We start from the raw sequence: 16,477 nt of genomic DNA, 5'->3' as shown, positions 1-16,477 counted from the left end.
CACCTGAACACCTTGAAGCCTTTCATTAACTAATTTCTTTCCCTTTTTATATTATAGGGAAGAGTTCAGCAATACAAATACCTCCGGAATCGCTTTAGGAACGGATGGAAAAGAAGGTTGTTTGCTGATGGCAGTCGACTCTACCGTAGGATTAGAAGAGTTCAAACGTGCGCTTCTAGCCTCCCCGGGTATCGATCCTCGGCTCGTACCGGAAGGCTGGATCGAGAATAGTTGGCGCTGGGTCGTTACCAAGCTGAGCGCACTGGAGCGTAATTTTTGCACCTACTTCCAGGGTGCTTTATCACCAGAAAACGTCTTCCACCAGTTACAGTATCGATACCATGTAGAAATAGATGGCGCACGTCGACCAGCTCTAAGGAAAATGCTCGAAAAAGATGATGTTCCAAGCCGTCGGATGGTACTGTTCGTGGCGAACGTGTTCCAAAGCGCCGGACCGGCCGGAACAGAACTAGAACTCTCCGATGGATGGTACAGTGTACGCGCGGAGATTGATCATCCACTAGCAGCGGCTGTAACGGCTGGTAAAATCACGATCGGAACCAAACTTATGATTCAAGGTGCGGAACTATTAAACCACAAAGATGGTTGCTCACCGCTCGAAGTGCCACAGGATGTGCGGTTAAAAATCAGCACAAACGGCACCAGACGCACCCGGTGGTCGGTTAAATTGGGCTACTATCGATGCCCCGTACCGTTCCCGATCGAATGTAACACCATCCACGAACGCGGTGGATTGATCGCTCGGGTACGGGCGATGATCGTTCGGCTGTATCCGCTTATGTTCGTAGAAAAGTCTTCCAATGAAGGGCAAGGTTCGGTGCTGCGGTCCGAACGTATGCAGCAAAGGCACAGCAGAAGAAACGATGCGAGCCAGCTGGAACATCTGCACCGACTGCACAACCGTGTGCAGGAGGAAATCGAGCGAGAACGGGCGGCGGTAAGGTTGAACCGAAACGTTCGCGTGACGGAGAAAACTACGACGGCCGAACTGCAGGAGTGTCTTGAGAATGGACTCGATCTTTCATTTCTCGATGTGAGTGTGTTTTTGGCGTATAATTGTTCCATAAATAGAGCTGGATAAAGCCATTTTGTCTTCTTACAGATCGTGCTTACTCACTCCCAGCAGCTTGTGATAGAACAGTTCCAACAGCGGCAACAGGAGGAGCTGCAAAATGAAATCATTCGCCGAGTGAAGGCTGAGCTCGCGAAGAACTCCCTTCGACCGACGGTCACAGCTCTGCTAAAAGTCCGACTAATGGATCGTTTGCGACCGGACCGATCGTTTCTTCTCTCGATTTGGCGACCAGCGGACGAAGTACGCAGCATCCTCCAAGAGCAAACCATACTCGAGTTCGGACATCTTACAGCGAACGGTTCGAAAAATAACGATGTGCAGCTAACGGCTCACAAATCCAGTACGTACACGAAAGTTTCTCAAACGGAAGGAAACGACGTTCCTTCCTCGCAACACAGTCCCTTCTTCCGTACCCTAACGCCTATCGGACAGATCGATGGCATAAACTTCCGCCCAGCGTTCGGTGAGTTCGATACGATCGGTGTGGTCGTGCTGGTAGGGGCGGCCGAAACAAAAAAGTTCCAATCGATCTATCTCGCCGATACGGCAATGGATTTGTTGTGCATTAACTTTTGGCACGGATTGTCCGAGTACGCGGTCGACGATGTGATCCGCGAGCGGAAGATCCTCTGCGTAGCCAATCTTCAGTGGCGTACGTTTAGCCGGCAAACGCCAGGCATCCCACAGTCGTTCGCAACCGAGTACACCACATTTACGGAGAATCCGCGCGAGGATCAGCTTCGCAGCGAGAGGGATCGCTTTCAGCTTCAGCTGGATGCGATCGATGGGGAACAGTTTTTCCAGCGCTGCCAGGAGCGTATCGGTGAGCTGCTGCTGATGAACACGAGCACCGGCAGTGCCGGCACAACACCGTACGGGCAGCGGTCTGTGAGCAGGTTGCAGCAGCAGCAGCAGCAGCAGCACACGACACCGCTCGGAGGGAACAGTGCAACGAAGCGAAAGATCGAAACGCTCGCATCGAATTACGGCAGCCCGCCGAAGCTGTCGCCGATTGTGATAGGCCGCAATGTGAATCTTCGCCGAGGATTCAAAACGCCGGCCCGGGTGGATGACGGCGAGAATGCGCGATGATCGTGTAAGTTCACTTCCGTTCTTCTTTGGTTCGGGTTTGTGGTTTGTGTTGTGTGTCCGTCCGACGGCAATGGGAATTTACGGCGAAGTTTTTGTTGTTCATGTCGTTGTTAAAATATAATTCATCCTTTCGAAGGAAGTGCATCTCGAATTGAGAGAGATCTGTAATGATTTTGTTTTTAGTACGATAATTAGTGGATTAGCTTTGCTCGAAGCATATTACATTGAAAGAATTCGTCTTACATTGAATTGTCTATTGATTCGTGCAAGGCATCCCATGAAGCCGCATCAGTATGGGTAACCAGATACAGTTTAATCCCACCGGATACAATGCAACAGTGTCTTCCAAACAATATCCCTCCTGGATCGGGGAACAAAAACATCGCCTTTTGAGCCAGGACTAAATAAGATAAGATTAGTTGTTAAAATTTATAACCGGGAGAAATTTATACATCTTCCAAAAGTTTGGAACGCTTTGCATTGGACCCCACAAATAACACCAAATACACACGCCAGTAAAAGGTTCCAAAATTAAATCGACGACTGCGAATGGAACACCCATCAAAGCTGTGCCTCAGCTCTATTTGCTCTGTGTAGCGGCGTGTATGCTGTGTGCATGTAACTTTTGTTTGACTTTAAAACCAACGCATGATGATGGGCCATGTTTCGCCGCCCATTCCCGCGTTCGGTTAAAACCCTAAGCTAAGTAGACCGCAACAACCCGAGGCCGGTCGCTTCGCTGACTGGCTCGCTTATCGAGATGTTGCACGGAGCCAGAGTTGCTCAGCACAGTACCGCGCCCCGCATCCAGTCGCGCGCGCGCTGATGCTCTTTTAATGCTATCTATTTGTACAGGCGGAAAGTTTTTCTTTCTGCGAATAGCTCCGTGGCGGATGGAAGCCGGGGCAAGGGAATCGAAGAAAGGGCATCGTGGTTTTGCGAAACATGTCGCCTGCGTTGGTTGGTCGGTCGGTCGGTTGGTCAAATATTGGTTGGTCCGAAGAAGGACAGTTTCGGTCGCCCACGGCTCCCCTCTTTACCAGCTGCTGATTCGTAATCGATCAGTGCGCATTCAGCTGCTTTTGAACGAGATGATATGAAGCATGGTGCGGGAGAAGAGGGACGCTCCGAACTTGCCGCGCAGAACAGCACAGGAACAAAGTTGGTTTCGTTCGTTGAGGTTTTGGAACGACTTGTCGGTGGTGGTGGTGGTGGACGCCTGGATGGCAGCAATCAATCAATAACACGATTGGTGTGTGGAGAGCATGAGATGAGCCACACGTGTTTGAACTGACCCTTAGACCGGCCGAGCTTTAGACGCAATATTTCTGGCTGGGAGGTGGTGGTTGCCTTAGGTGCTTCAGTGTGTGGGAGAGTGGACAAAAAGAACCTCCCGTAAGAAACAAACGTGCAAGAGGCAACATATTGACAACCGAGCACAAAGTCACACGAAACCCGGGCGATGTGGTACGGGAACAAATAAAACTTTTCTAATAAACAAGCTGTTGAATTCGGTTGTGAGTTGGTGAGTGTGTGTGTGCTTCATATGCTAGCCATGTTTTGTCGCCCACTATTTGCTGCAAGTTCGGTTGCCACCGGATGGGACAGAATTAGCAATTTGGTGGCAATTGTAGTGTGTATCCCGAAGGGAAGATCCCCGAGGGCGATGTGGTGGCTGTAAGTTTCGATGGTAACGCGGTGTAATGAATTGGTGGCCAGCATCAGACGGCAGACCGTGGAAAGATGTGAGACATTTAATGAAAATGTGTCTGATAAAAGGGAGGTTTGCGTCTATTGCGTCAAGTGGGATGAACAAAACCACCGAAAAGGTTTTACAGTGAGAGAGGTTCCTTAGAGTAGAGTCGGGGAAGCTTATTCTAAAGCATTCTAGGGGCAATTGTTAGGAAAAAACATTATTAAGCTAAGATTTTTGTAAGCCACGATGGTGGTCGAATTTATTTCACATGGCAAGAACGGGCAAAGAATCCGCCTGGATCGTTTTCTCATACGCTGGGCTCTTATGGGTTAAACTAACTCAAGGAAACAAGAACAGGCAGGCCTGCGTTTTGCTGTAGCTTTACTTTGATTTTTAATACTTACCTTAAAACAAGGTTTAAATCTGACAATATTATTTCAACCAAAACTCAAGGGAAGCAACGCACGGTTCACAAGTACTGGGCGCCTCCATCGAAAGGAGCGCATCCGTTTCGATGGAGGCGCCCAGTACTTTTGAATCATGCGTTGAAAATTGTGTTTTTCAACTTTTTTTGTTTTACTTTCTCATTTATCCCAAGCCTTTGTCCCAGTCTATTTATGTAGTTTTAATGGCTTCCATTAGCTTGCCCTTAAGTAAAATTTTGACTTCTGGGTATTTTTCTTGGCCCCACCAGCGGAAACATTGCATGTGACTCCGCTATAAGTCTTGGACGGTTCGCAATTGATCTTCCAGAATCCATTTCATTCAACACGAAACTATACCATACTTGATATTCGGCATCGGAGATTATGGTTGCATGCTTAGCTTTATTTCAGCATGTTTTTTTTCTACTCTTCTCACTTCGGAAGTTTTAAATTTCGTTTCGCATCAGCGACTCGCGAGCCATCTTTTTCCGGCTGAGTTTATTTAAGTGCTTTTCCTCTTACTTCAAGCTCTCCTTTCCTTTCCCCTCTCCAAACGGAGACATGCCTGATATCCAATATCAAACGTACACGCGGAATCTTGCCCAACTAACTATCTTCGTGTCGTGTGTCTTCCACTGTGACCAAATACCGAAAATCCAATAAATGTTCAATAAATTCCTTCACATCGTCGGTGAAGTTGGTGACAAGGAAAGCCCGTTGCAAGCCTGCAACTGGGCCACGATTTGCAATTTCACAATGGGGTGCTGGTTCGCCAACCCGCTTAGCAGTGAGGATGACACTTCGGAGCTGTCAGATGTCAGGTCTTGGTGGAATGCCTTGCATTCGGTTTCAAACCCACGGTGTGACATTCCTTCGCGATGCAAGCAAAACTCGAAAGTTTGACTCTCGTGACACGTAGCAGCAGCAGGAAAAAGGGACTTTTAATTAACTTTATGCAATCGGAATCAATTTTTTCAATGAAAGTGCCCTTTTATTTGCTTCCAATGCGTTTAATAATGCATATACGTAGTGCTGGAAGAGGAAAGATTAAGAGATTGCCTTCCCATTAAAAAACGGATGTTCAAAACATTCCATTCCGGCTAGTGAATAAATGATGTTTCCTCGATGTATAAAGTCCTGTACGGAAAAAGTTCAATCAAACGAAAATACTTCACAAAATCAATCGCTCCACCCAACTCCTATGTGGAAATGTCTCAGCACGATTTTTCTTCCATTCGCGTGAAATTAAGTTAGGAAAATTCCAAAATTTTTCCATCACAAAATAGAGGATAGTTGGTAAAGGGCACATGGGTACATCAAACTGCATCTTCAGCGTGCAAAGAACGTACAGTTGGTACCAGTCAACATGGGACAGCTTAATTATTTGACTGTGTACGTGAAGACCCTTTGAGTTTAATACATTTCAATATTTTAGTAAATTTTTAGAAACATAATGATTTTTTTTTCGTCCTCGATATAGTTCGCCATTCTGTGAGTTGTCCGGTGTAATTTTCATAACAAGACCATCCTATCGGAGTCTGGTGAGTCTTATTTGCTGTCCAATAGTATGTACAATAGTCATTGTACAGCTAATAGAGCTCTCGTCTTTTAGCGGGTCCTCCATTGTCCTTAGGGACATATGGGGCTCAAAATCGTTATGAGTTTGTGTCTGAGACATGAATTCGACAATTGTAAACAAAATACATGTCTCAGAGGCGTGTGCAAGTAAGGAGAATATAAGCACAGTTTCTTCGCTTCGTTTTTCGCATGAATCATTTATCGGTGTTGACTTTTGACTGGCGATAGCCAAAGTTTTATGACGACTTCATCTCGTTTTCACTTTACTCTTCTCCAACTCAAGCGGTTTGGTGTCGCTTGATCAAACCTTTAATAAGCTTCTGCCACGAAGCAGAGAGCCTCAAGCTAATTTTGTCGCTCAATAGTCCTCAAGTTGTACTGTGTCCCATTTCATACGAGATCCACTGTACGACCTTCCCCATTTTGAGTTTTCTATTGGTCCAAAATGATAAAAGCTAGTTGTGTACCAAGAAGTAAATAATGTACACAAACACACATACACGACCACGAAGCTCTCAACGGTTGTCTGGTGCGATCAAGCGATAGCTTTCGGGATCAATTTGGGTAGTGACATCCAAGGAACCGTGGAGAAAAGTTGCATCACCAACGCTACCCCCACCAAAGCCGCCAAACAGCACACACCGATATTGCATTTGCATCCCTTGAACCAATTACGGAGGACGAACGGATGGGATAGAGTTCCGTTTCTGTGAGTAGACACACATACACACTAGTTTTATTTTTGTTTTATTGCAAGTAATGTTGTGATTTGATTTTACTTCACTTTTAGGTGGAACACTTGCCATCAAAGGAGCCGACGGTGGTTTTGGTGTAGAAAGAACATTTTTTTCCTACGCGAGATGGATCCAAGCAACCCGCCCTAGCTTCGCGTTGGGACGGTGTGAGACACTTCCACACATACACTTTCCAAACACCATCCTTCCGGCGGTTTTGCGTGAGTGTTTACCAGGCTTATTATATATTTTTTCTTCTGTGCGTTCCGTTCTGTTTATTTCATTTTAGCAAACAATAAGCAAAGCAAAAAAATGAAAGAAAAACACTTTTTCCACTCAGCACGCGCAACACGGAACATTGCGCGAATAATTAATGATGTGCCCGGGGGGGTGCGCTGGTGGGCGTGTTGGGTGAAAAATTAATAATTAAGGCTCGTTTATCACGGGTGACAGGGGACGAAGTCCGGGGTTTGCTGCGCGATGTACATCCCGATGGGATGTATGCAATCCAATCCTCAGTCTCAGCCCACCCACCCCCACCCATTTAGTTGGTACGCGCCAGGGACCAGCTGTTAAGGGTCATCGTGGAGAAAATTTGCTTCGATCCGGCGTGACCTGCCAAGTGCGATCTTTTTTTTTGCTGCTTAGCCGACGTATTCTTAATACGTGAAGCGAAAAAAGAAAGCCCGCATTGTGCGAAAAGGCAAGTGTGAGAGAGGGCAAGTGAGTGAGGAATAATTTATCTCCGCGGTTCTTATGGGTTTCGGTCCATAATTCGTGCCGTGTCGTTCTATTCTGCCCGGGACGCGAACCCGGTGTCTGCGACGATATGATGTGGTCCGGGAGTTTCGGAGTGATTTACTGCTGCCCCTTTGCACCACGAGTCTGGATAGACTCGGCGGGAAAGTGCCGAGCGTGATTGAAGTACTAATCCGGAAATGAAACGGCTTCATCTTTGGACTGGCGCCTGCTCGATGATGCATGCAGTGTGAAGGAACTCTGCTACACTTCCAAGTGTATTCCAGCTCAAGTGCGTCAAGGGCTTGCTGCAAGGGTTTGCTTTCGCAAGGGGGGGATAAAAAAGCTGAAAGCGGTGTGTAAGTACATTGGATGGTGAGAATAATGACGCTGATAAATGCACTTCTTCAATTCCTACAGGACTAACTAGCTAGTTAAGAGGAGTTGTTGAAGAGAATTTTAGGAATTCAAACATTTTCTGGTGCTTCTAGTTGAAGGTTTAACCTTAGGATGTTTCAACAGTCACAATTTTATTTTAAAATATTATTTCTCAAACAAATCGAAGACCTCTGACAAAGACATCAGATATATAGCCGAGAATTTCGTTTGAAGTAAAATTATTGTACCAATTATTGGGACTATATTTGAATCCCAGAGTCATCTAGGACGAAATAACTAGAAACATAAAGCAAATTCCCACTCGTTCTAGCTTAGTTACTTAAGAAGTCTTCTTAAATCAATATTCATAGCTCCTGAAAAGCATTTCCGTTACATGGTGTCTCCTGGCAACGATAACGCTGCACCGTTTGTTTATCCTTTAACATAGCATGCCTTTGCACAGTTCGTTTGCATTTCGATACATACTTGCTCGGCCCACCACACACTGACGGGCAACAGAATACGCATCGAGAACATTCCACGATACACGTATATCCAACAAATTATGTTGTCATGTTGCTATGCAACCGTGCACCGATACGGTTGCTCGATATTCCTTAATGCTCCCTGGCTGGCTCCCTTCTTTAGATAGCCGGCAACCAGTCGAGGTAACCAGTTTAGTAGGGAAAGCAGTCCAAGACGCATCGCAACGAGGTGAAGCAATGTCCGAAGGCATTAGAAGGGCACGAAGCGTTCAGCTGAAATATCTGGCCACACTGCATCAGATTGGAAAACCACTGGAGGAACCGATTGTTGGTAGACACTTCAAGCTGCCGGAACGGCCACGACCGGCAGAACATCCCGTGTTCGATATGTCACTGCTGTATGTAAGTTTTTTTCTTTTCTGCAAAGGAAATGCATTTTTGATCGATTAATCTGTTCCACTTTTTTGCATGGATTTCAGATCCCTATCTATTGCCATCTGGTGCTACATCCACCGGAAGAGATTGTACGACCGGCGACGCCGGATTTAATTATACGGGCCCGCATAGAGAAGGCGGTCGAAAATTGGATGGATTAATGCTGTACATGCTGTCCCTCAACGTAAGTGAAGTGAAGATTTTAGTGGATCGTGCAGATATACTCCGAACACGCCATACACAACACCGTGGCTTTGTAATGTTGGATTACTTTATTAGCAAAAAACGAAAATCACGTCCGAACTGTCACCGTCACAACTGCAGCATTGTGGCACACATTACTTAGTGATATGTCTAGTGTCCGAGTTGCGGTTCTTCTTTTTCTCCAGCATCATCACCTGTCTGCGCTTGTCCGTGGTCTCCTGCTTTATTTGTTTTTGCTTGTCGGTCTTCAGGGTCAGCTGGTTCTTTAGGGTGAGATTTTCCTGCACCAATGCTTCCACCTCCTGCCGCTTCCGATCCGCTTCCGAACGCCGGTCTTTCGATTCTTGCAACTTGAACGCCTGCCGACTCTTCAGATGTGCTATCACCTTGTGCAGGTTTTGACTGTGCGGAATCATCGGATCCTTGATAACGCGGTAACGGCGCAAATTATCATCGATCTCGGTCTGTAGACTTTGCAGCAGCTGCTCATGCTGGGCCTTTGTGTTTGTGAGCTGCTGTATTTCGCTCTGTAGCTCGTTAATTTCGGCCTGCAGTTTGGGGTTTAGCTGCACCCCGTTACCCACCATGGCCAGGTAGTTGAACAGACCCCGCACGCTGGTGATTGCATCCGTCTGGCTGCATTGCCGTTCGGCACGTTGCACTTTTTCCGCACTGCTCGTCAGATGGATGTACTGGATCAGTCGGTCAAGGTAGGGGAAGTCCGTTTCCTTGCAGCACAAGTTTTGCTCGAGCTGATAGTCTGGCTTGCAGTTTGTGTCACTGTCACCAATCTCCAGCCGGTGGGTCACATTCTGCAGCATGGCGCGCAGATTCTTGCAGTCCCAATCGTTGTGGGATAGGGTGAGCGTTTCCAGCTCGCTGTCGCCGCTAATCTTGAGCGTAACGATCGAGTTGTGATCGAGATACAGATGCTTCAGTACGCTGAACTGCCTCTGGTTGTATTCCACGTGCAGCAGATGATTGTGGGCGAGATCTAGTACCTGCAGTGTTTGTATGGGGACAGATTCCAGACCCAGTGTGACCAGTCGGTTGTTTGATACGTACAGTCGCTCCAGACGTCGCATTCCGCTGAAATGATGATGCGCTATCTTTTCTAGCTCGTTGTACGAAAGATCCACATCCACCAGCCCGGGATAGTTCGGCAGCCAGGCCATGTCGGTAAGATTGTTGTGCTGCAAACGGAGTATTGCCAGCTTGTCGTTCAACGGGCCCGTCACTTGGTTGATCCGATTGTACGAAGCATCCAGTTCGACCACGGCCGACGGGATGGCGAGCGTCGTAAGCTGGTTGGTACTCACGTTTCCATAGAACAGGCTCGGAATGAGGGAAAGATCGAGGTGGCTGAGCTTGTTGCCGGACAGTTTTAGATGCTCCAGTGCACGGTTCTGCCGGAACGTTTCGTCCTCGATACGTTCCAGCTGGTTGTTCGCGACCGACAGTACGAAGAGGTTGGGTGTACGGCGAAAGATGCCTTCCGGCAGACTTCTAAGATTGTTCCGGTCCAGCACAAGCACTCTGAGTGATTGCATGTGGAGAAACGAGGACGATGGCAGTTGACGAATGTTGTTGAAGCCCAGATACAGCTCCTGGAGATGGGCACCGTTCGACAAAGCGCGTTCCTCAATTGCGTCTATCTGCAGATCGTTTAGATCGAGCAATTGAACCATCTGGAACGAACGCAGCAGGGACTCGGGCAGTCTTCTCAAGGTCGAGTTTTTGAACGTGATGTTCTTCTGGCCGTTCTGCGTCACATCGGCATAGCCAAAGTGAACCGGCTGTTGAGCATACGGAGCGATCAACACATCGTGGAAAATACAATCGTACTGTAGATTACTTTCCCGGCACATATGCGGCTGCCTGTAGTAGTTGCCATACGTATCCTGTGCAGGCGGTCTTCTGGTAGGGGCGGTTGGCGATGCATCGCCTGGCCAATAAAAGTGCTCTGCACTGCAGACGAGTAAAACACTGCACCGAGAGGAAACACCGGTAACAAAACATCCGTCAGCGAGATAACACGCAAAAGATTCACTGTGTAGAATTCACCTTACCTTAACAGCGATACGCAGTGTAGCAGCCAACCCATTGCGGCACGGAATTTCGGGAACTGTACGGCCCGAACGATCGATTCTAACTGAGTACGGGTCTGAAACGGTGCGCGCGATCGGTGTCTACTGGCACGAAGAATGCGCTGGGAATTCCCCCCCGTCCGATGATAACAGACGACGTTTTGAGTTGAGGAAAAGGAAAAGAAAAGAAAAGGAATGCTTGTGATTATACAGTTTGTGTACGTGCTGTACTTACCGGTGAGAAGGAACGGTAAAATGAATCACTTCAATGTCTGATGACATTACGCTTTCTATCTAAGCCCTATGCAAATCTCTTTCCTTCAGCTAGTCTGAAGCTAAGAGTTGCGGTACAACAACATGTTCCACAGTAGCTTTCGGGTGGCATCTTTTTTTCCGATGGGTAAAACTCTGCTCTAACGTCACCTTGCCCAAGTGATCTTGCAGCGGTGTACGGCCGGGGCTGATAACGCATACGCTCAGCACGCTGAAAGATCGCACAGCACGCTGTTGAACTTTGCGGGTCACAACAAAACCCGACGCCAGGGATTCCCAAACACAGCGAGCGCAGCAGTGGTGATCGATATTGATTAGAGTTGGCAATTGTGCACAGCATTTCTATGGCGAGCCAGTTTTGCTTCTGCTTCTTTAGCACTACAACCTCGATTTCTGGCATTCTGTAGCGGAATAGTCAGGCCTGTGTACGGGATGGGATATGGATGGGTTTTAAACCTCGGTCCAGCCGTGTGAAGACCGGCCTCATCGTGTCCGAGCCTGTTTTACAGGCATCAAGTTGACTTTGTGAAGAAGATGTTACGAGCTTAAGAACCTGATACCCTGTTTTGTGAAGGAATATCAGCAGATGTTCTCTATCAAAACACCAAATGAAGCCAATGGGACAATCGTATTAACAGTAAACAGTAATAATTTATTAATCTAATAAATTCTTCAACAGTACACTCATTTTTTTACAGGCAAAAAATAAATAACCGCTCCTCTCATCTCAGCATCTACCACTAGTCACAAAAAGCTTGCTGGATCTCTACTCCATTTGTACACTTTTCCCTTCATTTTTCACTGCCATCCTCTTCGTACTCCTCGAAGGAAGAGGCGACGTTACTTTCCGGTTGCTCGCCGGACTCTTCCGCATCCATCACTTCCGCCTCCGGTTGTACCGACACGGACCGTGTGTAGTTCGCCATCAGCTCACCCAGCACACCCTTAAACCGCTCCAGATCCCGCCGAAGGAAATCATTTTCCGCCCGCAGCTCACGCACATCCTGCTGCACGCGCGTCTCGTGCCTGATGCCCATCTCGATCAGATACCGCGTATCGACCACGTCCGTCTCGTCCGAACAGCACACCCGATGAACGGCACGCTCCGTCCGACAGTTACCGTGGCGGATGATGATGCCATGGTCGCGCAACTGCTTCCCCAACCGTGCCAAATGCCCGCAGCCCCACAGATTGTCGTCGATCACGATGCTGCGGATGGTGGGCATCAGCGTCCGTACCTGGTCCGCCTCCATGAAGTACAGCCGGTTGCCGTGCAGCCACAGATGTTCGAGCTTCGGGAAGGTGCGAAACATCCGCACATGCACGTACGTGATGGCGTTGTTGGAGAGATCGAGCCGTCGCAGTTCGGCGAGCGGTCGCTTCAATCCATTGCCGATCCGGCTCATACCGATCCGCTCAAGATCGAGCTTCCACAGCCGCTCCATCCGACCGAACTGGGCGAAATCCACATTACCCAGCAGTGGGTTGTTCTCCAGCACCAGCACCTCCATGGCGGGCAGATTCGTTAGGTTAGCGAGCCCCTGCAACCTATTGCCGTCGAGATACAGCTCACGCAAGCTGTTCGACGCGTTTCCATCCAACTGGACACTCGCGATACGATTACCGCCGGCGTACACTTTCTCCAGCAGCCGTGTGATCTTCAACATCTCCACCGAGCAGCGTCTCACGTACAGCTCCCGGATATCGTCAAAGTTCTTAAACAGCGAGGGTGGCACCTGCGGGAACTTGGAGTTTGCAAACGCAACCCGCTTGTAGTCCAGACTGCTGGCCAGGAAGTCGGCACCCTTCACATCACTGCCCAGGTACACGTCGTTAAACACGCAGAAGTTGTCCGTCCGCGGTCGGTACATACTGTCGAACAGGTGGAACTTTTCGTAGTTACAAATCACAATCTCGCCGGTCGCTTGGAGGATTAGCTTCGCACCGAACACTAGCACCAGCAGCGGCAGCACCCAGTGCCGCACCTGATCGAGTGACCGTCGTCCACCGATCGGTTGCATCTTCACACGCGCGTCTACTCCAACCGACCGTGGGCATCGTACTGTGGACGGACCAAGCTCGGAACTTCGCCAGGTGCTCCCATGGGCTCCAGTTGTCACCAACCAGCGGAAGGGGTAGTAGCTAAAAGCGAAAGCGATCAAGCAAAATGCATGGTGGGAAGCGGGAAAGTTTGGGGCGGAGACGATGGTGTGTGATTTTTGTCTCACGGCTTGGTGCGATTTGGAGCTGGAGCAGTTCCGTTGGAGGCAGAAATCGTGCAAACATCGTGGTCAAGTTCAAGCATAATTTGTGGCTGCCGTTAGTGTGCGGGGGAACGTGTCTCGAATGGAGGTTTTGATTGGAGGTGCAATTAGTCATCATCAGGTTCTATCCAGAGCAGTAGTATAAGTTTATGGGATGAAAAATGAAACTTCAAGTGAGTTTGATCTACTTTCACTACCGCTTTACGATCAAAACATTCCCACTGTGTGATCGACGGCAGTCAGTACAGAAGGTATCCTCCCCATTGGATCTTCATTTTTGTTTTGTCCAAGGGTCCCAATACAGACGATCGATTATCTTGAATGCTCGTTCATTAATCAGCCTCAGAGTGTTTGAGAAGGGTCGTCAAACCACCATTCGGTTTATCTTATCGCATCTTCTCACCCTCCATCGTCTGTCTGCTGTCTCATTAACTGGACCCGTATCGGCGCGATTCGATACACTTTGCGCCCCCGGAGACCGTTGCTGATCACCGTGGGCAAAAGAGAAAGATCACCCGGCGGCACACGTGTATTGACACTTTCACTAGCTGCGGCCGAGCTTACTTAATGTTGTTACACAAAGATAAAAGCAACGCACGAACGCGACCGCGGAAGTAAGTGGTTAGACACGCAAAAGGCCCGGATAGTTCGTCCGAATCCATCCATCCGGTTCGTTGACGGGAGATGCCTTTGGACACGCGAAATAAGGCCGGGAATTTTATACCCGTGGCAAATATTTGGTAACACGGTTAAGTAATGGATTTTTTTTTGTCAGGGGAAGTTCAAACATGATGACGGCGAGATGATTTAGGAGGGAAAAAGTCGTCTGGTCAGATCGACTCAGAGAGTTTCTTATACTCACGCATGTTAAGCTCGTTTTATTCATTACTTCTATTACTGTCTATCATCATCACTTTATTCGATCGTGCCTACAAGGGGAAATGTCTAGACGGAATTTGTTACCGGTAGCATGTAGAGACCGGAGTCGGTATCACTAAACCACGGGGCCCACGGACCCATTTTAGTTGTTCGTTTATTGGCTGAAGGAGGCTTGAACCTTTGTTCAGATATTCATGCATTAAATTCTAAATTAGGGCATGGAGAATATCCAGAATCCTCACTAATAACTCAATCTGTCTCTCGTACTTTCGACCCTCGACCTAGAACCTAGAACGAATTTTTAATGTTTCCCTTTTTCTCTCTCTCTCTCTTTCTCGCTCTCTCTCCCTAGCTCATGCACCATCACTCGGCAGATACTGCATCTCGACCTCGCTCCGCAGCTCCGCATTCTCCATAATCAGCTGCTTGATCATCTTGCGCGATTTGTAGATCTCGCGCGTCAACCGTACAATCTTCTCGCGCAGATGATGCTCGGCCGACGCGCAGCAGATAAACCGATGCTGCTCCGGCCCGGTACAGTTCCGGTTGCCGTTCGACCATTTCACGTACGCCCGTTCGAGCTGCGTCACAATGTGCATCAGATTGATACAATCCCAATCGTTGTTGTCGCAGGACACGAGCGTCAGGTAGGGGAAGTTTTGGTCAATGTCCTCGATCTGCATATCGATCAGATCGTTGCCGTGCAGATAGATGTACTCCAGCGCGGGAAACGTATCGAGCACGGCCAGGTCCAGGTAGAGAAACTTGTTGTGCGCCAGGTTCAGGCTGCGCAGCGATTTGGCCGGCGACGGTATACCGTTGTCCAGTATCCAGAGCCGGTTGTTGTTCAGCTTGATGTCCTTCAGGTTCTTCATGAACGCGAAGATGACAAAGTCGAGCGTCACCAGCTCGTTGTACGATACGTCCAGCTCGATCAGATTGCGAAACTTGAAGATGTTGTTAATGTTGGCGATGTTGTTGCGGGACAGGTTGAGGTGCGTCAGCTGGAAGAAGTCACCCTGGTCCATCAGGATGCGGCTGATCTGATTCTCCTGCGCGTTGAGCGTCCGCAGGTACTTGGTAACGAACACCTCGTCCAGATAGTTGCGAGCAATGTCGAGCGTTTCGAGCTTGTTCAGCGACTGCAGCTGCGACATGTTGAACGTGTTGATCATGTTGGCGCTCAGGTTGAGCTCGCGCAACATCGGACACAGCACGAACTGATCGTCATTGATCTCCTTGATGCGGTTGTGCTGCAGCTCGAGTATCTGCAACTCTTCCAGCCCGGAAAATATACCTTCCGGCAGCTTCTCCAGCTGATTCTCGTCCATGTACAGCAGCCGCAGATGGCCGAGCCCATCGAACGCGTGCTCCTCGAGCTGCTTTATCGTGTTGTTGTACAGCGACAGTATCTCGAGCTGTAGCGCACCGTTGAACACAAAGTTGTTCAGCCGCGTTAGCCGATTATCGTACAGGTGCAGTTCCTGTAGGCGTTGCGCGTTCGCAAAGGTGCCGCCGAGCAGCTTCTGTATGTGGCACGCATCACTCGACAGATACTGGATGGCGGGGAATGTTTCAAAAATCTTCTTCGGCAGCACCACCATCGACGAGTCGCGGAACGCGATGCTTGTGTCGTTAAAGTTTTGCACGCCGAAGAAAATGCTGTCCGCGTCCGTCTCGCTGCGTATGATCACGTCCCGGAACAGGCAGTCGTAGTAGTTGGCCGTGAGCGTGCAGTTAAACTTGGCCTCCCGCCGACTGTCGACCAGCCAGGCCAGAAGGCTTAGCGCTACCAGGCTGCCGGTGTGGAAGGGCAAGTTAGGCATGGAAGCAATTGTAAATTGGGCGAACAATAATAATACTCACTAAATGTACCACCAGTGCGAGCTCATGTTGTGTGATTGCAAGCTGCACTTGTCATTTTTGGCTTTGACAGACGGACGGATCCTCCAAACGGCAGCAGAGATCACACGCAAACAGCAGCAAACGGTCTCTCTTATCATCTTTCCTCAGCGCAAGCCGCGCGCGCGCGCGTACGTGTGGTTGTGCGGTTAATCGAGCGCGTTCAACATTATAAAATCGTTATTAAACAAATCAATCGTCGGTGATTTGC

The 16,477-nt window shown here is 48.6% G+C and overlaps 5 protein-coding genes across 6 annotated transcripts in view; 2 read left to right on the top strand and 3 right to left on the bottom strand.

Moving 5' to 3' along the window:
* LOC118514196 (breast cancer type 2 susceptibility protein homolog) overlaps window positions 1–2,357 on the top strand; it is a 76,879-nt gene extending 74,522 nt beyond the window's left edge. Inside the window, exons 4-5 of the mRNA XM_036060884.1 lie at window positions 58–1,054; window positions 1,124–2,357. Of these exons, the coding sequence (XP_035916777.1) occupies window positions 58–1,054; window positions 1,124–2,188 (2,062 nt within the window). The 3' untranslated portion in view covers window positions 2,189–2,357. The remainder of the gene's footprint in view (window positions 1–57; window positions 1,055–1,123) is intronic.
* Window positions 2,358–8,213: 5,856 nt separating this feature from the next.
* LOC118514194 (WD repeat-containing protein on Y chromosome) lies at window positions 8,214–8,908 on the top strand. The gene is made up of 2 exons (XM_036060883.1): window positions 8,214–8,624; window positions 8,702–8,908. The coding sequence occupies exons 1-2, from the start codon at window positions 8,319–8,321 to the stop codon at window positions 8,816–8,818; spliced, it is 423 nt and encodes a 140-aa protein (XP_035916776.1). The 5' UTR covers window positions 8,214–8,318; the 3' UTR covers window positions 8,819–8,908.
* Window positions 8,907–11,408, bottom strand: LOC118514185 (insulin-like growth factor-binding protein complex acid labile subunit). 2 transcript variants are annotated; one of them, XM_036060870.1, is made up of 3 exons: window positions 11,184–11,408; window positions 10,931–11,070; window positions 8,907–10,847 (listed from the first exon to the last, which is right to left on the bottom strand). In XM_036060870.1, the coding sequence occupies exons 2-3, from the start codon at window positions 10,963–10,965 to the stop codon at window positions 8,996–8,998; spliced, it is 1,887 nt and encodes a 628-aa protein (XP_035916763.1). In that variant the 5' UTR covers window positions 10,966–11,070; window positions 11,184–11,408; the 3' UTR covers window positions 8,907–8,995. The 2 variants fall into 2 exon arrangements, with proteins under 2 accessions (XP_035916763.1, XP_035916764.1); XM_036060871.1 differs by lacking the exon at window positions 11,184–11,408 and having other exon boundaries at window positions 10,931–11,089.
* Window positions 11,409–11,859: 451 nt separating this feature from the next.
* LOC118514190 lies at window positions 11,860–13,351 on the bottom strand. The gene has a single exon (XM_036060878.1). The coding sequence runs from the start codon at window positions 13,240–13,242 to the stop codon at window positions 12,013–12,015; it is 1,230 nt and encodes a 409-aa protein (XP_035916771.1). The 5' UTR covers window positions 13,243–13,351; the 3' UTR covers window positions 11,860–12,012.
* Window positions 13,352–14,333: 982 nt separating this feature from the next.
* Window positions 14,334–16,411, bottom strand: LOC118514187 (carboxypeptidase N subunit 2-like). The gene is made up of 2 exons (XM_036060873.1): window positions 16,231–16,411; window positions 14,334–16,161 (listed from the first exon to the last, which is right to left on the bottom strand). The coding sequence occupies exons 1-2, from the start codon at window positions 16,365–16,367 to the stop codon at window positions 14,718–14,720; spliced, it is 1,581 nt and encodes a 526-aa protein (XP_035916766.1). The 5' UTR covers window positions 16,368–16,411; the 3' UTR covers window positions 14,334–14,717.
* Between the last annotated feature and the right edge of the window lie 66 nt (window positions 16,412–16,477).

Source organism: Anopheles stephensi, chromosome 3 (genome assembly GCF_013141755.1).
Source record: "Anopheles stephensi strain Indian chromosome 3, UCI_ANSTEP_V1.0, whole genome shotgun sequence".
NCBI lineage: Eukaryota > Metazoa > Arthropoda > Insecta > Diptera > Culicidae > Anopheles > Anopheles stephensi.
Note: the sequence above shows the minus strand (reverse complement) of the source record. Positions and strands in the feature narration are given on the sequence as shown.

What these genes read in the sequence shown, in the direction of transcription:
- LOC118514194 (XM_036060883.1), top strand. Translation starts at nt 8,319, where the DNA reads ATGCAACCGTGCACCGATACGGTTGCTCGATATTCCTTAATGCTCCCT. An exon ending in TCGATATGTCACTGCTGTAT is followed by an intron (nt 8,625 to 8,701) that starts GTAAGTTTTTTT and finishes CATGGATTTCAG; the next exon opens with ATCCCTATCTATTGCCATCT.
- LOC118514185 (XM_036060870.1), bottom strand. Translation starts at nt 10,965, where the DNA reads ATGGGTTGGCTGCTACACTGCGTATCGCTGTTAAG. An exon ending in CACTGCGTATCGCTGTTAAG is followed by an intron (nt 10,848 to 10,930) that starts GTAAGGTGAATT and finishes CTCTCGGTGCAG; the next exon opens with TGTTTTACTCGTCTGCAGTG.
- LOC118514190 (XM_036060878.1), bottom strand. Translation starts at nt 13,242, where the DNA reads ATGCAACCGATCGGTGGACGACGGTCACTCGATCAGGTGCGGCACTGG.
- LOC118514187 (XM_036060873.1), bottom strand. Translation starts at nt 16,367, where the DNA reads ATGATAAGAGAGACCGTTTGCTGCTGTTTGCGTGTGATCTCTGCTGCC. An exon ending in TCGCACTGGTGGTACATTTA is followed by an intron (nt 16,162 to 16,230) that starts GTGAGTATTATT and finishes CCACACCGGCAG; the next exon opens with CCTGGTAGCGCTAAGCCTTC.